Below are 19,258 nucleotides of genomic sequence, written 5' to 3'. Positions count from 1 at the left end.
GAATTACAATTCTCAGTTGACATAGGTTAATTATATAACCACCTCTCAGGCCTGGTGAATCCCTCTTAGTTAAAGAGGTCATACCAGCCATACTATTGTATTTAAAAAATAAAAAGATTGGGTAATACCCCAAAAAAGTAAGAAAAATGGGGAAATGTAAGTATCAGTAATCCAAAAAATAATGATGGCGAGCATAATTTCTGAATCTTGAAGATGGCAAGAAGACTATCAGTTAAACGGCCACAGTGCAACTGTCAGGCTTTACTTCTAAATAATTGTGTAGGCTTAAGATTTATTTCCACATTCTAAAGAGAGTTTAAAACACGCTCCTGTGAAAGGTGGGGTGGGTGGGGTTAGGGGTTATGAGCTTCTTTTGAAAGGAAAACACAGAACAACAACCAATAATCATCTGAATATTAGTGCGAGAATAAAAACAATTGGAAAAGCTGTATATTTCTTCAGACAAATCAATTTTGAAATGAACAGCTGGTTTATTTGAAGTTTTTTTCTTTAAAAAGTACTTAATAATGCAAATACAATATTATGTATTCAGGTTATATTTTTGACCCAAATTAAAAGCAACGAGGAAGCCAATTTTAAATGCTGGTATCTGAAAATAGTGGGTGTTGTTATTTTATAGGGGAGGAAGCCAATTTTAAATGCTGGTATCTGAAAATAGTGGGTGTTATTATTTTATAGGGGAAAAAATTGCCATGGAGTTGATGCTGACTCATGACGGAACTATCCCGCGGGCTTCCCAGATGACAGCTCTTGAGTGGAGTGGAAAGTCCAGTCCTCTTTCCACGGAGCCGCGGTGGTGTAACTGCTGACTTTGCAGTTTGCAGCTCAACGCATAACCAATGACGCCACCTGGGTGCCTTTAGTGCAGCAAAAGTACCTGAGCAAACTATGCAACCATTCTTTTCACTCAGCACGTGCCATAGCTAGGGGACCAAGGCAACACAGCTATCCCTCCACCTCCACCGTGAGTCAGCATCACCACTGATTTCGAAGTGAACAATATTGGTCGTGTCACCATCCTAGACAAGAGTCCCGCCAAGCATGCACCTTTTCCCACGCCATACGTCGGGGGCGAGGCACGATCCGAAAAGCGGTGAATTCCAAGCATTGAAGGCGAATGAACGCTTCCTCAGAAAAAAAGGCTCTGGTGAGGTATATGGGGACCAGAATGAAGTGAGAAAGAGTGTTTCAGGCAACGGAGACAGCAAGTTTAGGAGCATGTTTTGGTGAATTTTAACATCCCCAAAGGAAAATATATTATGTCTGGGAAAGGCCCATTGCCACCTCCTGTGTGTGTCTCCTCCTACCTCCTTTCTAACCCACTCTGTGGGTTCACATTTTACATGTAAAGAAATATTAACTCACTGTCGATCATGACTCAAAATGACCCTACTTATAGCCTTAAGAATATTCAAGAAGTTATCTAAGTCACGCAGGAAGGGATTCCAAACTGTGTTTCACCCACATTTGTATTTCCAGAGCCCTGACATCCAGCCTTGCATCTCTCTACAGCTGCCATTGCGAGGAGGCAGCTATGTGGGCCAAATACCCGGGGTGGATTCAAGATGCTAAAAACATTTTGGAGAAGGAAATCTGCTTTAAGAAAAATATAAGATTATAAACGCAACCTTTGTTTCAAAGGGGAATCTTTTTAGAAAATAAGAAACCACAGCAAATTAAAAATTGGAAAAGTTGATAACACATCACTAAATTTAGGGAAAACATTACTGAACTGCTTGGCAGTGTTCTACACACTTTTCCTCTTTTGGTGAGTTTTTAAAAAGGTTTTATTAGCATGTACTTCACTTGTCATACAATTTAGTCACTCAATCACATTAACAAGAGATGCACACTTACCACCACATCGATTGCGGAGCATTTTCTTCAGGTGCTCAATGTTGTTAGCTCGCCATTTCCCGCAACCCCACCCCTGCCAGGCCCCTCTGTAATTACTGATCCTGCTGTTGTATTTATAGAGCCATCTATCCTGGATTTACATATGGAAAATCATACAAAACACAAGCAGGAAGCAAACAACCACAATAAAAGCAAAACAAAGCAAAAAACCAAGAACAACAACTACATAAAACAGGAAACAACCTCAATCAAAAATAAGGGTGAAATGGCTCAAAAGGTTGATCAAATCTAAGGCATCAAACGCAAGGACGTCTGCCACAATTGCCTTTATGGTAGCAATGACTGGCAGCCAGGTTATTCACAGCCCTGGACTAAGGCCAGCGGGGTTCACCAGAGACTTCCTCCACCAGGAGCCCGGCAAATGTCGCCCGTAGACTTGGATGCATATTTGCTCGTTTGCACTGCTAGGAAAAATTCTCAATTCTTTTTATAGAAACATACTGCAAATGTTCCACCAACAGTTGTTCAGAATTATTTTTCATACTGATGGAAAGGTAGAGTTCAATTCATTTCATATTTTTTATTGGATAAAATAATGCAATGCTTTAGGACTGTCATGTCTTTAGGAAAATCCTTATACAGTTTCTTCTGTTGTCATCTTGGTGTTGTCACAGGTAGTTCTACTCTTGTTCCACCATCCTCACAACCGTGGCTGTATTTGAGGCTATTGTTACAGCCTTTTTGCATCAACTTCTTTTGTTTTCAATCATTTTATTGAGGGCTCATACAACTCTTATCGAAACCCAACGTCAACTTCTTTTTCATTGACTCACTACATTACCAAATATGGTGTCCTTCTCCTGATAACACATTAAAATATTTTTTTCTAATAGAGTTGTAAAATTTGCAAAATGTTCCCATCAAACCAGTTCTGGCTCTCTATATTTTAAATTTGATTCCCTTCCCCTCAGATCTACAAAATTCAGGGAGTTAGCAAGCATGAGCGGGTGCTGGGTCATCCGTTCTGGGTCATGCAAGGAATGAGGGTGAATCAGTGCAGGGAGGGAGGAGGCCTGGAAGAAATCTGTGTACAAGAACAGTCAGTGATCATTTGCCTGTAAACAGAACGGCCCTACAGTAAATGCATTTTCTCTTAACTTCCCCCGAGCCATAGCAAAATGCTAAAGCCACACAACCAAAAGGGAACTGTTGCAAAGAGGAAGTCTGAGGAAAAAAACTGAACACAATTGAAATATATTACTTACTAAAATTGCACAAAAATCTGTGGTCACATGGACAGTGGCTAGGGTTCCTTCCCAGGATTCTGGCTGGGGAAAGTAAAGGGTCCGGAACTTAAATTTCTGCTTTTGTCAAAATTTACTTTAGTTAAAAAAAAAAAAGACTTCTTATATTTTCCAAAGCTGCCCTGGTCCCTCAGTGCAGTAAGTGTTGGGCTGCTAACCACAAAGCCAGTGGTTCAAAGACACCCACTGCTCTGTGGGGGAAAGATGAAGTTGTCTGTGTCTGGAAAGACCCAAAGTGTCAGAAGGCCCCAAAAGGAACTCTAGTCTGTCCTCTAAGGTTACTATGAGTCAGAAACAACGTGATGGAAAGGGGCGGCACTTGTTCAGGCCAAGGAGGAAAAAAATTCAAATCATGTAACATTTTACTTCCTTTCTTATTGAGCAGCGTGATGGGATTTAGATCCATATGATATTTTACCCATTTATTCTTCCCTCCCACAGTTGATAGAGCCAGGTTTTGTTAGTGACTGAAAGAACATGCCTACTGCTACGGAGTCAGTTCTGACGCCAGTGTCCCCAGACAGCCTTTCAGGATGGTGCATCTTGATGGCGGACAGCGTCATCTTTCTCCCGGGCAGCAGCCACTGGGTTGAAGTGCCAAGCTTGACTTAAATGCTCTTCACCTGTTCACTTGCTCATGCTTCTGCTGACTTCCAGAACCTTTGATCGAGGGCCCTGCATCACGTTCTTCCTTCTACAGTCAGATCCATCATACAATTGTGTCTTGTGTTTTGCTAAAAGTTTTGCGCAGCGCAGATACATAGTGTATCCGACTCTGTTGAGACCTCCTCAGTACAGAATCACGGTATCACCCCGAGATTGCACGAAAAGAAACTCTAGTCATGTACTAATAATTTGCCAAGACCTATCTTATCAGATCTCTAGAACATGCACCGGGGTATTTATTCTTGTTGATCCATGATTGAAGATGAGAAAACAAAGCCACCGAGTTCAGAACAAAACCCACCAGATGTTTTCCTCACATACCCCGCCAACAGTGGTTGAGCCAGGCTGCAAACTGGCTCTCTGACGACAGAGAACGCAGAGTCAGACAGTCTCACGACACAACGTACACAGCGTGTCCCCCACGTTCATCGTATGAGAGGAACCAAGGAGGTGCTTCTGCCTTTGAACGTCTTACGATGGTCATGGGTATATTAAACATTTCCACGGGCGTAACCAATGCCATGTGCTGATCTTTGAACGGGCTCTCTGGTGTCCATCTGCATAAAGCAGGCATTGGGCGCTTGCTGAGCACGTGTTACATGCCAGGGTAAGCCCTTTTCACACACAAAATCCTTCAATCCCCATTAAAGGAACGGAAACAGGGCTAAGAAACTGAGAAGTTACTCGTATGCACGAAGATTGCACATGAAGCGGCGAGGGCAGCGTCAAACCCGGGCGGCCTGCTTCCACAGCTTATCTTCTGAGCAAGCATGCCACCTCGGAGAAGGGCTGACCTCTTTCTGACATGAACCCCTGCTCCATTGCGAGTACAGTAAAATAAGCAAGGGACTTTACAAAAAGAGTCTGAAAAAGACAAACAGCACGGAGTTTTGAGCTATCGCTGAGACACACAGCACCGCTATCTTCTGATACATAATGAATACTAACGCTAATTGAAGTATCGCATGGCAAAACTGGACACTTACGGCCTGCGCTCTAACAGTCCATGAGAAGTGAACGTACATACCAGTAATGCAGCACAAATTGGGCCGTGGATAATGTAAAGGAGGTGGGTATCGGAACTGATCCAGCAGCTAGGGGGAAACACAGGGAAATGATGGTGAAGATTTTCCTTTTACTTAGTGTCAATAGAAATCATAAAGAGAAATTATCTTACTTGTCATTATAATATTGACTTCTGGCAACAGCATGAATACAAGCAGGAATCATTGGGAATCCTATAAATATCAATAAAAAAGTATCAAATGAATGTCCTTATGGATGAAACACTAAATATTTCATGAAACATGAAAATAAAATATATTGCAGGAACAAAAAATAACCGCTCAATATACATGAGGGCCCTTTTAAAAGTTTGTGGAAAATGAAACGGAAAGATAAGGGAATTTTTTTCACAACCTTTTGGAAACATCCTTTTATTTGTTAGGTAAATGTTACCTGTATTAGTCAAACAGTCAGCTCTGATGAATTACCAGGGGGCAACGTTTTCGTTGTTGTGCAAGTGTGACATCTGTTCTAATCGAAGTCATTTTGCACCAGGTGGTCTGAATCCCCAGTCTAAACCCTTAAGTGTGCTATTTAAGCGCTCAGGCTTAGAGGAAATTACTTCTCCGTGGGGAGAAATGGGTCACCGTTTGAGAGGTGATCAGAAATGAGAAGCTTAACTATGAAGCTTTATGGTCAAAGGCAAAGTGCACAGTGATGCCGTTATCTGAGGACAAGAGAGAAAGCAGACATCGTTCCTGTACCAAAGATTCAGCCTAGCTTTGAACATCCTAAATCATGTCTTTCACACAAATGAAATTCTTAAAGGTAGTCTAAATTTGCAAACAAGTGTGTGCTTATGTGTGTGTATATATATATATATATATATCTTTGAATCCATATATCTATATTGTATACCTATATCTCTGGAGAGAGATGGATGACATTTCAGTTTTATTTTTAGAAACTAATCATCTTGTATTTATTTTCCTCCTATTATATTTTCTATTATGTTTTGCGCTTTGATGCTAGCAGTAGATCTCTGCTTCATGAGCAGTACTGTGGCCCTTAGCTGGGTGGGGAAACTACCTTTCGTATACCTTTATTCATTCATTGGTTCCTATATGCAACATAAAAATAAAACACTTTGGAAAACAAGTGCTTTCCTTAAGCTAATTTTGTTGTTGGTTATTTATCTTCCATTGTCTGTTTAGTCAAGGCCCTTATTATATATGTGAAGAAAAAGGTGATTCAGAACAGTGCAAAAGGCTATATCTTTTCCTCATGTATCAAATTCAACTTTTTGAATTATTCCATATCCAGTCAAGATTCATTAATTAATTGAATTAATTCATAGGAAAACCCATTGTTTTACTAACCGACCTGCAATTAATGAAAATAATGTGTGGAATGTGTGAAAATTCATCTGCTTTAAGCATCTCAGTTTACAATCGTAAGCAAAAATTAAATGCCTGATTTTCTTTAAAACTTAATAGCAATAGTTCTATTTTAAAAAAAATCATTTTATTGGGGGCTCATACAACTGTGATCACACTCCATACATATATCCATTGTGTAAATCACACTTATACATTCGTTGCCCTCATCATTCTAAAAAAATTTGCTTTCCACTTGGGCTCTTGGAATCAGCTCCTCATTTTTCTTCCCCCCCCCTCTATTCCCACTGCCCCTCCCTCATGAACTCTTGATAATTTATAAATTATTATTTTATCATATCTTACACTGCCTGACATCTCCCTTCACCCACTTTTCTGTTATCCATCATCCCCCAGAGAGGAGAATATATGTAGATCCTTGTAGTCAGTTCTCCCTTTCTACCCACACTTCCCTCCACCATTCCGGATTGCCACTTTCACCAATGGTCCTGAGGGGTTCATCTGTCTTGGATTCCCTGTGTTTCCAGTTCCTATCTGCACCATTGTACATGCTCTGGTCTAACAAGGTTTGTAAGGTAGAACTGGGATCATGATAGTGACGTGGGGTGGGGAAGGAAGCATTTAAGGACCAGAGGAAAGTTGTGTGTTTCATCGATGCTATACTGCACCCCGAGTGACTCATCTCCCCCCACTACCCCTTTCAAGGGACATCCAGTTGTCTAAAGATGGGTGTTGGGTCCCCATGCCGCACCCCCCCGCCTCATTCATGATGATATAATTTTTTGTTCTTTGGTGCTTGATACCTGCTCCCTTCAACCCCTTGTGATCACACAGGCTGGTGTGCTTCTTCCATGTGGGCTTTGTTGCTTCCAAGTTCGATGGCTGTTTGTTTACCTTCAAACCTTTAAGACCACATTTGCCCATGCACACATTTGTCTTCAGTGATCAATTGTGTCAGGAAACTTGAGTCCTTCAAAAACATCTCGCATTAGGTGAAGTAGCAGATATGTAAAGGCACTTACCCCATCCAAGAAAATAATACCACATCAGGTGCTGCTTCTCTGCAAACACAGCCACCACGATGAGGGTGTGCAGGTGAATGCCTTCACAGAGCATCCAAAAGTAATTGCAGCCCATCAGGTAGTGATGAATGAACTGGGACACTTTACAACTAACCTGCAAGGGGATGAAACAGCATTTGATATTTAGTTGCTATGAGTTCACATATAAATCAACAGTTCTACTAATTTTAGTTGTATAGGGACCAGGAATTTTTGCTCTTCTATACCAACTTTTTACATCAAAGATTCAGGTTTATAAAATTCTAGTTGTCATAGATATCTAGTGGTGTCACTACGATGTCAACCACAGACTCCAAAGAGTCAAAAATGTGCCTGAGAAGTGGATACCTAAAAGGTATAAAACATATTTAAATATATATGTGCATGGGAACACAAAAACATAGAAACACCTAGTGGCTTATATACTTTTTATATAATAAATATATGCAGCCAAGTTTATTTTGCTTGGAGTGGCTTTGATTTTTATAAATTCAAATATATTATATTTAGTAGATGTATAATAATTTTCCTCATTTTTAATGATTATTTCATTGGAAGTGTAAAATTTCACACATGATTTCATGTACACTTATATTTATTTAAAATATGTTAATATAGACCCTTTTTATTGAGCAATTCATTAAAAGTGCTGAAATGACAGGCAATCCTGCAGATTCTAAAACACCAGTGAGAATATTTATAAAGTATTACTCTGTAGACCCACCCCTGTGCTGTTCAAATATTAGTCTCAAGCATTTCATAGAGGAAAATAGAAGGATATTTTGTAGTTTCCCTTCCTCTTATCCTCACTTTCTCTTCTTTACTTGAAGAAGATAAGAAGCAAAATTTTCAAACATTAAGTAAAGAAAATCCAAGTAGTAAGAGACATAATTTACTCCTCAACCAAAGTAATCATTTAAAAGCTTCTCAATTATGTTTGATTACATCTGGGACTTAAAAATATCAAGAAGCATTTCTAATGAATTCTTTTATTAACTAGAAAATCGACAATGAAGCAGATTAGAAAGTAAATCCCGAGTTATCATAGAATGGTAATGAGAATGTTTGCCTGGAAGTTAGCTTTGAAAATATTTTTACAGATATGATCTTACATAATTCTTAAAATAATTTTTTAAAATGCGCATTACTACTATTTAAGTATTTAATAGATAAAATTGGAGAAGTTAAATGAGTTTCTAATGTTCATGAACTAGCAATCCAAACTACACCCCAAAATTAGTCCTGCCGTTCCAATTCTGTTTCCATCATGATACATGTTGTCTTCTGATGGATATAAATAAAGCCTCTTTCTTTAGTAAATGCATCTGAGTAATGTATAGTATTAGATTTTTGAATGACACACCTGTGATGGATACCTTTTCTGTCAACTTGGTGCATCTATAAGGAAATATGGGTGGAGTTCAACCTATGGATCCGGTCACAGTTTAATGATGTCTATTTAGAAGGGTTCTTGTGGAGAACTGGGCTCCCTCTTTTGACCTTCTGGGCTGGTCGCTCGTGTGGCCTGATGCCCCAGGGGGCCTTCAGGGTTTTGCCAACTCTGGATTCTCTTGACCTGCACCTCCCAGCCCATCATCTCCCAGCTTCCTGCTTTGCCATCCCGCTTCACTGACCTACCGCTGTGTGCGTCTGAAGAGGCCACCAGCGAGCATCTGACCTATATGGACATGATTTGGACCCGGCTGGGCTGTTCCCTTGATATAAAGTTCTTTCTTATGCATATATGAATGCCACTGGCTCTGTGGCTCTAGATAACCCAGCCTAATCGAACACCTTGATGTCAAATACAGCATTATATTAACAAAGTGCTCTCAAAGGTAGAAATGTGCTATTCAAATGCAGTGTAGAGAAACGATAGACTTCAGTTCAAATCTCATCTGTACATGAGAAGTAAGACAAAAGTATTGCTACAAAACCACAGGAAAATCAAACAAAACTCATCGCCATCAGGTCGATGCCGACTCATGGTGACCCTACAGGACAGAGTGGAGCTGCCCTGTGAGTATCCAAGACTCTATTAATGGGAGTAGAAAGCTCTGTTTCTCTCTCTCTCTCTCTTGCACAAAACCATAGAAATCATATTACATAAAAAAATATCACAATGCAAGGTATTGATTCTCAGGACATGTTTCATCTAGGTGTGTCCAGTTCTAAGGCCCGTGTTCCCATCTCTCCATCTCTCTGCCAACAATGCTGCACTCTTCCATTTACAATATGTCCCAATCGCACTTGGCTATGCTCGAGGGAGTCAAATTGGGTTCCTTTGAAGTATTCCTTGGAGTTTGAGAATAAAAAGAGTTCTGAAGGGGCAGGACCAGGGCTGCAGAGTGGCTGGGATAGGATTCCCAGTGGCATTTTGCAGGATAACCTAGGCTACTCTTGCAGAATGAGCAGGGGAAATAGCCTTAGCACAAGTTTGCTGGCCTTGCTCTCACCAGTGCAGTTTTCAGTTTCTAAAAACGTCTTCATAGTAAGCCCCGAAGATTATTCTGTGTCCCTTGAAAATTAAATATCTCAGAATAATTGCTATGAGCCCCCTTATCCCCCCTGAAAAACCAAACCACAGTTTCATTAACCTCTGAGCTGACCTAGCTGCCTTGACTTGAACTGGTCCAGTCAGTCCCCTAAGAAGCCAGTGTTTTGACTGGACCTTTTCTTTTTTGTAAAGGCACCTTAGAGTAACGATGATAAGCACGTTATTGAGAGAATCTATTTGCAGCCATCCACTGACCAGACTCCTGTTTAAACGTGTTTTGCTTGGAACAAACCTGGGTATGAATGAACTGTAACCCTGTACCAATACTTTTTGACATCATGTAATATTTTAAGATATTTTTAGGCATTCTTCTCTCTGGGATTATAATACCTTTTAAAAATCTATAAACGGTTATGATAAAAAGAGTTTAATGAATGCATTAAAAATATGCAATAGGGCACCAGTGGTATAAACAGACAATACATTTCTCCACAGAAATATTTAAAAATACTTACAACCACGTTTGCAATTTGTGTGATAAACAAAATACCACTGTATGTAAATACATTAAAATGTGTTGCTTTGCAGTTTCTGACTAAAGTGTGCATCTCCTTGCCTTTTAGAGATTTGTCTAAAATCAGGACATCGGTCAGCTTTTTATATTTTTATATTCCAGTATGTTTCTTGTCCTGATGATTTTATACAAGACTAAGCAGTTGGGATACACATGTGCAAACAATGCAGAGAATTTGGAAAAAGCTCTAAAAATACATAAAACATAATTGAGTATTTTTTATGGACCCATCAGTGAAAATTCCTTCCCTTCTTTGGTTTCAGTAACTAGCTATCTTAACCTTCAAGAATAATACTATATATATTGCATATGTACACAGATATGTATATATAAGTATGTATGTGCATCTGTATATGTATACTACAAACATTGTGTCAGCATGATTTTTAAGTTAGCATGTGTGTTAAGCTATACACACAAATATTTTGACTGAAATATAGTTGATGAATTGCATGTAGCATACATAACTTTATGTAAATATAAATTAACTCATTAAAAAAAGTGGTCTTTATGCTATGAACAGTTCTATGATTATTTTTGTGAATCTTTTGATGCTCATCTTAACAAAAAACTGCTTTCCAATAGACTGGAAGGAAACAGTTTTTCAATGTCTTTAAATAATGAGCACTGGCTAGATCCCTCTGAAATTTTACCTTAACCAACTTAAATATAAAACAGGGTACAATTCATTTCTCTTTTTTTCATTTTACAGACTTTAACAATTTGATACTAAAACAGTTTTTTTAAATTAAAGAGTTTTCATTACTGGCTTTGATCTGTTTCTAAAACTGCTGTTGCATTAATGTTATATAGTCACAACCCTAGTGTCTTACTCTCTGCAGGACTGTCTACCCATAACACGAGATGGATATATGCCTAGAGTACACTAAAAACAAAACAAAACCAAAGACTTTTATTCCTGTCAAAGCTTTATATCTTTGAAAATGTTGGGAGATACTCATCTTGCTCGACAAAAAATAGCTACATATATTCCATACCAGTTAGAACTTAAAATATACCTGAGAGTGTATTAATTGTATGCTCAGTACCAATAGCGAGGCGTTGCCTCTGTCCATTTAACCTGAGAGTAGAGCTGTGGGTGACTTACAGGATTCCGAGCCACCAAGGCCTGATTGTTGGCTATTGCAGTGAGATGGATGATGGTGACAATGGAGTTACAAATAAAGGAGAAGAACAGATTTTTGTGCAAGGTAATCCTCTGGCAACTTAGGCTCCTAAAAGACAAGAGAACCAACGTGTAATTACATCATCGTATTTTTATTATTAATTATTCAAATATGATTCATTTCAAATTCATAACAGCTCCAGAAAGCTAATGTGCTAATATTTTAATCATGAAAAATGTATAATTTCTTAAAACATAGAGACAAATTAATTGCATCAATATATTAAGCATACATAGGTATGAAAAATTTTCTGTATAAAGCCTCTACATAATTTTTTTCTGTTTATCTTTCTGCAAAATACTTATATTTGTCTTGAAACTACGCAAATTGAGACTTAGTGAAGTTAGATAACTGATTGAAAACTCATGCAGCTAGCTAACTTAAAATGTATATTTAGTCAGATTCTAGCAAACATAATGGTATTTTCTTCAGACTAATAAGGTTGCTTCATTTACATAGCCTGAGTGTTTCATTTTTGTGGTGGTTAGGCAGAGCAACCATGAGAAAGATAATATTTTGTACAGAATAGATTTTCTGATAGCATGTAGACATAGAAATTAATGAAAAAAATTTTTTTTCACTTTCCTGTATATTTTCAGTTGGCCCAACCATACCAAAACTAAAGTGGGCCCACTGCCATCTAGTGAGTGCCGACTCAAAGCCATTCTGCATAGGCTTTCTGAGGCTGTAAACCTTTATGGGAGCAAACAGCCTCATTTTTAGTATTCCATCATGTACCAGGCACTCAAACCATGTGACTCAGTCACTGCCATGGAGTCAATTCTGATGCACACCAAACCTGTGGGACAGAGTAGAACTGCTCCTTTGGTTTTTGAGCCTGTACATCTTTACAAGCACAGAAAGCCTCGTCTCCTTCCATGTGACTGGTGGGTAACATCTGATGCCATGTGGTTAGCAACTTAACAAATAGTTTACTCATCTGCACCATGGAAACAGTATAAAATGGCATCACCTTACGGTGGAGTTCTTCATAATACAAAGTCATTGGCTTGATGGAATGCAAATAGAAGTAGCTTTCAGAAAGCTGTAAATTATTATGAACATTGCCTCCTTTCAGAATGATTCCATGCTCAAGAAGGTCGTTGGTACATAGTTGCCTTACTCCTACTGCAGGATCAAATCAAGGCAGACGACCACCTTGTCCACACTCATCCAAGACACCCATGACACCTTTCTTGGAAGCTTACCAGGAAATGGAATCCTTTGAAACAGGATATTTAATGTCACAACCCAACCAATATTTAAGGAGAAATATTTTGTTTTAAGAGCTCATTTTGTTAAAGAGACATAACTCCTATGATGAGTACTTTACTATATTATCCCATAAGTATATGGTCAACCTAGATAATTCCCCTGTACCATTCTACCAGAGACTTCTGGTTTGGAAACTTAGAGGATATTTATGAAAAATTTCACTGTACTCCTTTATCAATAGAGTCTGCACATAATATTATAATTGGGATGAGAAGATAAGGTTTTCTACTTTAAAAATGCAATGTGGAATTTAGTCTTTATGATATGAATTTTCTTCCAGTAATTCTATATATAGCTCTAGTATTTACAAGTTAATTCACTCATCATTTATGGATTGTCCATACACATGGAACTAGTTAGTTTGAGGGACATCTTTTAAGAAAAAAAAATCATGGAAAACATCACTATCAGATAGAACTTTGGATGGCAGTAGATGAGTAAATGAATACATATACTTATATGCATTGGTGGAAATATAGCTGGAGTCCAAATAAAACACAACAAGGAGCTGCTGATATTTTCATAGTAGGGTTATTCACTTTTTGCTGTGCTTGGGGAGTCATGAGAGGCAGGAAAGGCCCTACAGAAGACAGGTGTTGTTAATTTAGGAAATGCAAAGGATATGCAGAGATATGGTCCTGTTTTCGCTAACGTGACACAGCAATGACATGATTGCTCTGAGTTCACTGGCAGTGAAGAGAAGCGATAAAGAGGAGAAAAAGCCTGGGAGAGAATATCACTTTCAATAATATATATTAGGTGTGCTTTATTTCGTGTAAGAAACCACCCTTCTATGATGAGTGTTAGGAACGTATGAAATTCAGCCAAATGACTTTATCTTAACATGACTGCTTTGAGCTTGCCGTGTGTTTGTGAAATGCCCTGTGACATTTGGGGAGAACTGCTTTTCCCTGCATGCAAACATTGCTTTTAGTGGCAGAAGTGACCCAAGTAGGTGAGCCACCATTGTGGGAAAAACAAAGTCTTCCTTAATTGGGCCATGCTGCCCCGTTTTCCTGAACACATTTATGTTCCGAGTCATTGGTCAAGACATATATAAACAAGGTTCTTTCACAAGTCTGCAATTATGACCCAGGACAGGAAGATCTGCTTCGATAACAAATGCAAAACACTTGTAGGGAATAAATTGGGAGGAAGAAAAACAAATGTTAAAGAATGCTTCGAAAATATCCAGATGAAAGGTCTGAGGAACATAACAGCAATGGATTTTTATAGCGTAATTACAATGATTATTTTCACAGTCTCATGCGAAAAGATTAGGATGAAGTGATGTATGATGTTAACTGTAATTAATTAAAACTTGTAAAATTTCCCATTTGTACATTTAAACTTTCTGCTCTTCATTATAGTGTCCTCATTTCTGTTCCTCTCAAAACTTCTCTTTTCTGATGACCTTGCTGCTATTTCAACCTGAATGGGAAGTTAGACCTAAAATTGACCTGCTGGTGTCTGCTTTCTTATAAGTGCAGTCACACACAAATGAAGGGAAAAAAGACTTCTCTTTTTATATGATAAAAGGAAAGAGATAGTATTTTCTTCTTTTAGACCCAAACAATGCTATACTATGGGCAAAGTTTTGAAATGATAGGAGGAAATGCATTTATAATTAATGGGATATTTAATACCAAACTAAGCAAATACCTAAAGAGAGCACATGGAATCATTTCATTCCATAAACATAAGGGCTTATTGTGAGTGTCTGACAAAATGAGCCAATTAAAATGGTCAACCTCGATAATCCACCTCCTATCGTTCAAACCAAAGACCCCACTTTGGAAATTCTGAGACCCAGGTTAGCTGTCCAGTTGTTGTAGAATATCGGGCCACTGCCAAGGCATTTTACTTTGTGTTGTGCAACTACATCCTACTGTCTAAAATATTACTTTATTGTTTTAGTTTCTTCCATTTCTGCCCCTAGGCCCTGTGCAATTTAAACACATTCAGACAGATGTATCTGACATATGGTTTCCATCAATGTCTAGTGGTAGGAAGGGCTCAGGTTTCTAGCAATGCATAGTTTCTTTCTAAGCATACTCATTAACATATGTAAGAGGATGGATACAAATACAATCAACTTGTAAATGAAACCCCAAAATGTGTCATTGGTAAACACAGTGGTTTGTTGAAGTGAAACTACAATATCTTTTTCCGAAAATTAATCTGCAATGAATTTACTCACTCTACATTCTTAAATATCCATACTTTACTCACAGTATTAAAGTAATTATTTTAGAAGCTTAGAGAATATTTTACAAAAGAACTGTCCCCTCCCCATCTTTGAATTTTAAAATATTCTTTTCTATAGGTGTATAACCACAAAATCGAAAATGTGGTTTGCAGATCTGAATGGTATCCATTTCATAGTCTTTTCAGATGATTTTTTCGTGCATCATTTTAGTGTCTACGCTTGACACCAGTTTCTTTGAGTATGAGAAGGACAAAGAAACGATTACCCTCCATTTATAAAGCAGCCGAGGCAGCGGTCTCATTTGGATAATCAGAAAGTAGCCGCATGTCAGTAAAAAACAAGCAAAGAAACCAAAGTGGTTGCCTTCAGCCTGCTCTGACCCCTGGTGACCCGTGCAGGTCATAGTGGAATTGTGCTTCCATGTGGTTTTCCGCGTCTGATTTTTGGAAGCCGGATCATTGAGCTGTTTCAGGGATCTCTGAGTGCACTTAAGCCTACAATCTTTTGGTTTGCAGCCTGACACATTAATCAAACATTAAGTGCAGTGAGTGCTTTCCCAACCCGTTACTTTTAGAGTATGATTTGTAGAGCAAAATTCTTTATTCTGTAAGTTTTATCTTAAGATTTTTCTAATGAGCTAGCTTCTCAACATGTATAGAACTGATTTAAAGATTGATCATAGAATTTTTAGAAGAAAATCATACTATATTAAAAAATCTGGAGCTTAATTCAAGAGAAATAATAAGAAAAAAATGAAAAGTTAATAGTATTGTATAAATGTAGCCAAATGTGATCTAAGCTTAAAGGTTACATCTTGATCCTATGTCCTGGAAGGCAGTACAAGCATTGACGTATTCTTTTGGTAACTTAAATTGAGAAACTGTTTGGCCTACCATGTGGATAAAACTTTTAAAAAAAATTTTTGAATTGTAAGAATTTTCAACAGCAACCCCTTGTAAAATCCGATTGCAAACTCTGAGCCTTATAAGAATTGTTGCTATGTGTAAACCTATTGGTGCGATGGGTGCGATAAATGGTCAATTTATTTCATTTAGGGCCTACGACCTTTTCACAGATCCCCTATTTTACAAAGCATGATGTCCGAGTCCAGGAATTGATCTTTCATAATAGTTTGTCTGAAGTAGGTGAGACGAAGTCTTGCCATCTTTGCTTCTAAGGGACCCTCTGGTTGTATTTGTGCCAATAAAAGATTTGCTAATTCTTCTGACAATATATGAAATACTCTTTGAAAACACCATGATTCGGAGGCATCAATTCTTCTGTAGTCATTGTCCACATTTCCCATGCATCTGAGGCAACAGAAAATATCATGGATTCAATCAAGTGCAAATTGGTCTTCAAAGCGACATCTTTGCACTTGAAACGGTTTGGTGCAACTGATTCGCCCGATGGAGTACACTCTTCCGTTCTCGACTGCTGCTTGCAGGAGAACTGATTGTGAGTCCAAGAAAATCAACTCACTTGATAGATTCCATATTTTCCTCACTTATCAGGGGTTGCTCATTGGTCCAGTAATGAGGCTTTTCGGTTTCTTTTTACTGACGTACAATCCGTACTGATGGCTGTAGTGCTTGACCGGGCATGAAATTTCAAGTCCTCTTCACTGTCTGCAAGCCAGGTTGTCATGTTTACCAGTGTTGACCGTGCAAAGACATGCAATTGTGGGTTTCATAACAAGTGATGGGGACCACTCCATAGACTAGGAAATCTACAACACTTAATTGTGCTCACATGGAACCTGTGTATAAACCCAGAAGTGGTTATTTTAAAAGAACCGTGCGAGGATGTGGTTTAAAATCAGGACTGGCAGCCTTAGAAGTCTATCTTTTCCCACATTCATTTAATCTGCATGCTGAGAACATAATACAAAAACTTGGGCTATACGAAGAACCAAGCATCAGCCTTGGAGGAAGCCTTACGAATAACCTGGACCTTACAACTACCTAGAAAGGATATCATTAGTCTACATAGTTGTAAATATTCAGCTTGTATCAGTGTCTGAGATGTGATCAGAAAAGACATGTTGCTTTTTAAAATATGCCACCACCACGCCATACAAATTTGGAGGTATACATTTTCTTTTAAGTGTGGGAAGACTGAGCTCTTTGTCTTGGTTGGAAGTAATCATGAGATGTTGCTAGGGTCTCAGATCTTAAACAGAAATTAAAATATAATTTATAACTAATTCCAGTAAAGTTTATTTATTTAATTTTATCTAAAGCATTTTGCTTTATTTTCCCAAGGATGATTATGAGTAAGAGTCATTTTTCTCTCAGGGTTTGGCAAACCCCACTGTTAGGTCTCTCTCCCTCTCTTGCTTTTCCTTTTATCTCCTGCCCTGATTCTTTCCTCTAATCGACTCTAAAAGAAAGCTGAAGCATGTCTGGTGAATAGTATTTAATGTTCCTGTTTCTAATTTAAAGCATGGGTGAGTAGCAGACTTTTCTTTCTCTAAATAAAAAATAACAAACAGTACCCTAAATCAACTTTTGGATGGCTTTTGATTTTTATTACAGTGTGTCAGTGACTTTTATTTAAAAATAATTTTCCTCTACCAAAGACTAAGCAAGAAAACAATTATGGGGAACTGGGTGAAGGTTTGGAAATAAGTTGTTCATATACTCTTTCTACACACTGATTTTATGCAAAACATCAGCTGCTCTGAGTTATTTCTATGTTGTTTGGAAAATAATTTTTATAGTCATTAACTATCTAAACGTGATTTTACATTAACCATTACATTTCAACATACTTTGAAGAGGAACCATAGAAAGGAATTACTTAGGATATAAGTAGAAAAGAGATGTTTGAGTTCATGGTTTGATATGGTTTATAATTTTTACTTGGTGAAGGCTCCATTTTAAGTGCTTCCTCTAATAAGAGTATTATCCTCAAGAATCATACCCTCAAGAATAATATTTGTGTTCTCAAAGATTTTTTTGTAGGTGCACAAAAATATGTTGTTGCAATTTTCTTGGATGACTATTATATGAGACTATGTTAGAAAAATCCGTAAGTGTAGCCTGATGATAAAATTAGAGACTGCTCAGATCCAGAGATGTTGGTACAGTGTCCCTGGTCATTTCAAGCAACCTTGTTATCAATCATACAGAAACTTATGATTGAACTCTTACATTATGTGATATGTAAATTAATTGCCAATAAAACTGTTGGGGAAATAGAAACTGAGACTTACTGGAAAGCAGAATTATGCCAAGTCTATACTATTAGTAAGTGCTGATGGCAAGACTTGAATCTATTATATCTTTTAACCTTTGTATTATATTGTGCATTCAAATATCATGACTAGGCATACGAATTCCCTATTAAAATCATTAGTATTTTAGTATTAATATAGAGGGGAGCACTTTCAGTATTTTCATTACCCTGCCCTCCTCCATTGAGTTGCTTCAAACTCGTAGCGAGCCGATGAAAGGTTTTCCAATGTGTAAATCTTCACGGGAGCAAATGCTGCTTCTTTTTCCACCGAGGAGGTAACGGACATGTGCTGCCAGCGGTGCTGTAGCAATGCAGCTCTTCGCCAGCCTCACAACATAATGTAACCAGTTGAGAACTGCAAGTTTCCTTTCCTTTCCTTCTTCTTATATGCCGTCTTCCCCTTCAGCCAAGTTAATTTTCCTTTAGCTGAAAATGTTCCCTTAGTTCCTCATTAGCCAGACTAATGCATGTCTTTCCATAATGCAACGTGTATGTCCTTTTAGAATCAATGTAACAATAGTAAATAAAGCGATATCATTGCTTGTATAGAATGGTCTGCATTTTAAAAACCCGTTTCTTCTCCCTCCTTTTCTAAACCACAAGCGGATCCATTATCTGAAATATGAGGACAGTATTTGTGAAAATACAAAATTCCCGGTCTCTCTTTTGGAATGATAACACTAGCTGACACACATTTTGGTGACTCGAATTTTAGACTCGTTTTTGGGTATATTTGACAAGAACAGCACCACTTTGCCCCTCGCAGCTCTAGCTTTTGAGATACAGATCATATGCCATTTAGCACTCGTCACTCTCCTTGCCCATAAAAATTCAGGATATTTTAGTATAGTATTAGCCAGCCTGAGAAAGGAAAATGCATGCTGATATTATCTAAATTCGTTTGTGTTGTACTAAATATTTAGGTCAAGATATACTTCGCATAGTGTTCTTTGATCTGCAGATAC

General features: G+C 38.1%; 1 protein-coding gene across 2 annotated transcripts in view; it reads right to left on the bottom strand.

The window, feature by feature from the left end:
- Window positions 1-19,258, bottom strand: part of CALCRL (calcitonin receptor like receptor) — a 111,722-nt gene that overhangs the window by 14,074 nt on the left and 78,390 nt on the right. For both annotated transcript variants that reach the window (XM_075529549.1, XM_075529548.1), the window contains 4 exons: window positions 11,491-11,617; window positions 7,273-7,426; window positions 5,026-5,086; window positions 4,876-4,942 (listed from right to left, as the gene is read on the bottom strand). In XM_075529549.1, coding sequence (XP_075385664.1) covers window positions 4,876-4,942; window positions 5,026-5,086; window positions 7,273-7,426; window positions 11,491-11,617 — 409 coding nt within the window. The remainder of the gene's footprint in view (window positions 1-4,875; window positions 4,943-5,025; window positions 5,087-7,272; window positions 7,427-11,490; window positions 11,618-19,258) is intronic.

Source organism: Tenrec ecaudatus, chromosome 13 (assembly GCF_050624435.1).
Source record: "Tenrec ecaudatus isolate mTenEca1 chromosome 13, mTenEca1.hap1, whole genome shotgun sequence".
NCBI classification, from domain to species: Eukaryota; Metazoa; Chordata; class Mammalia; order Afrosoricida; family Tenrecidae; genus Tenrec; species Tenrec ecaudatus.
Note: the sequence above shows the minus strand (reverse complement) of the source record. Positions and strands in the feature narration are given on the sequence as shown.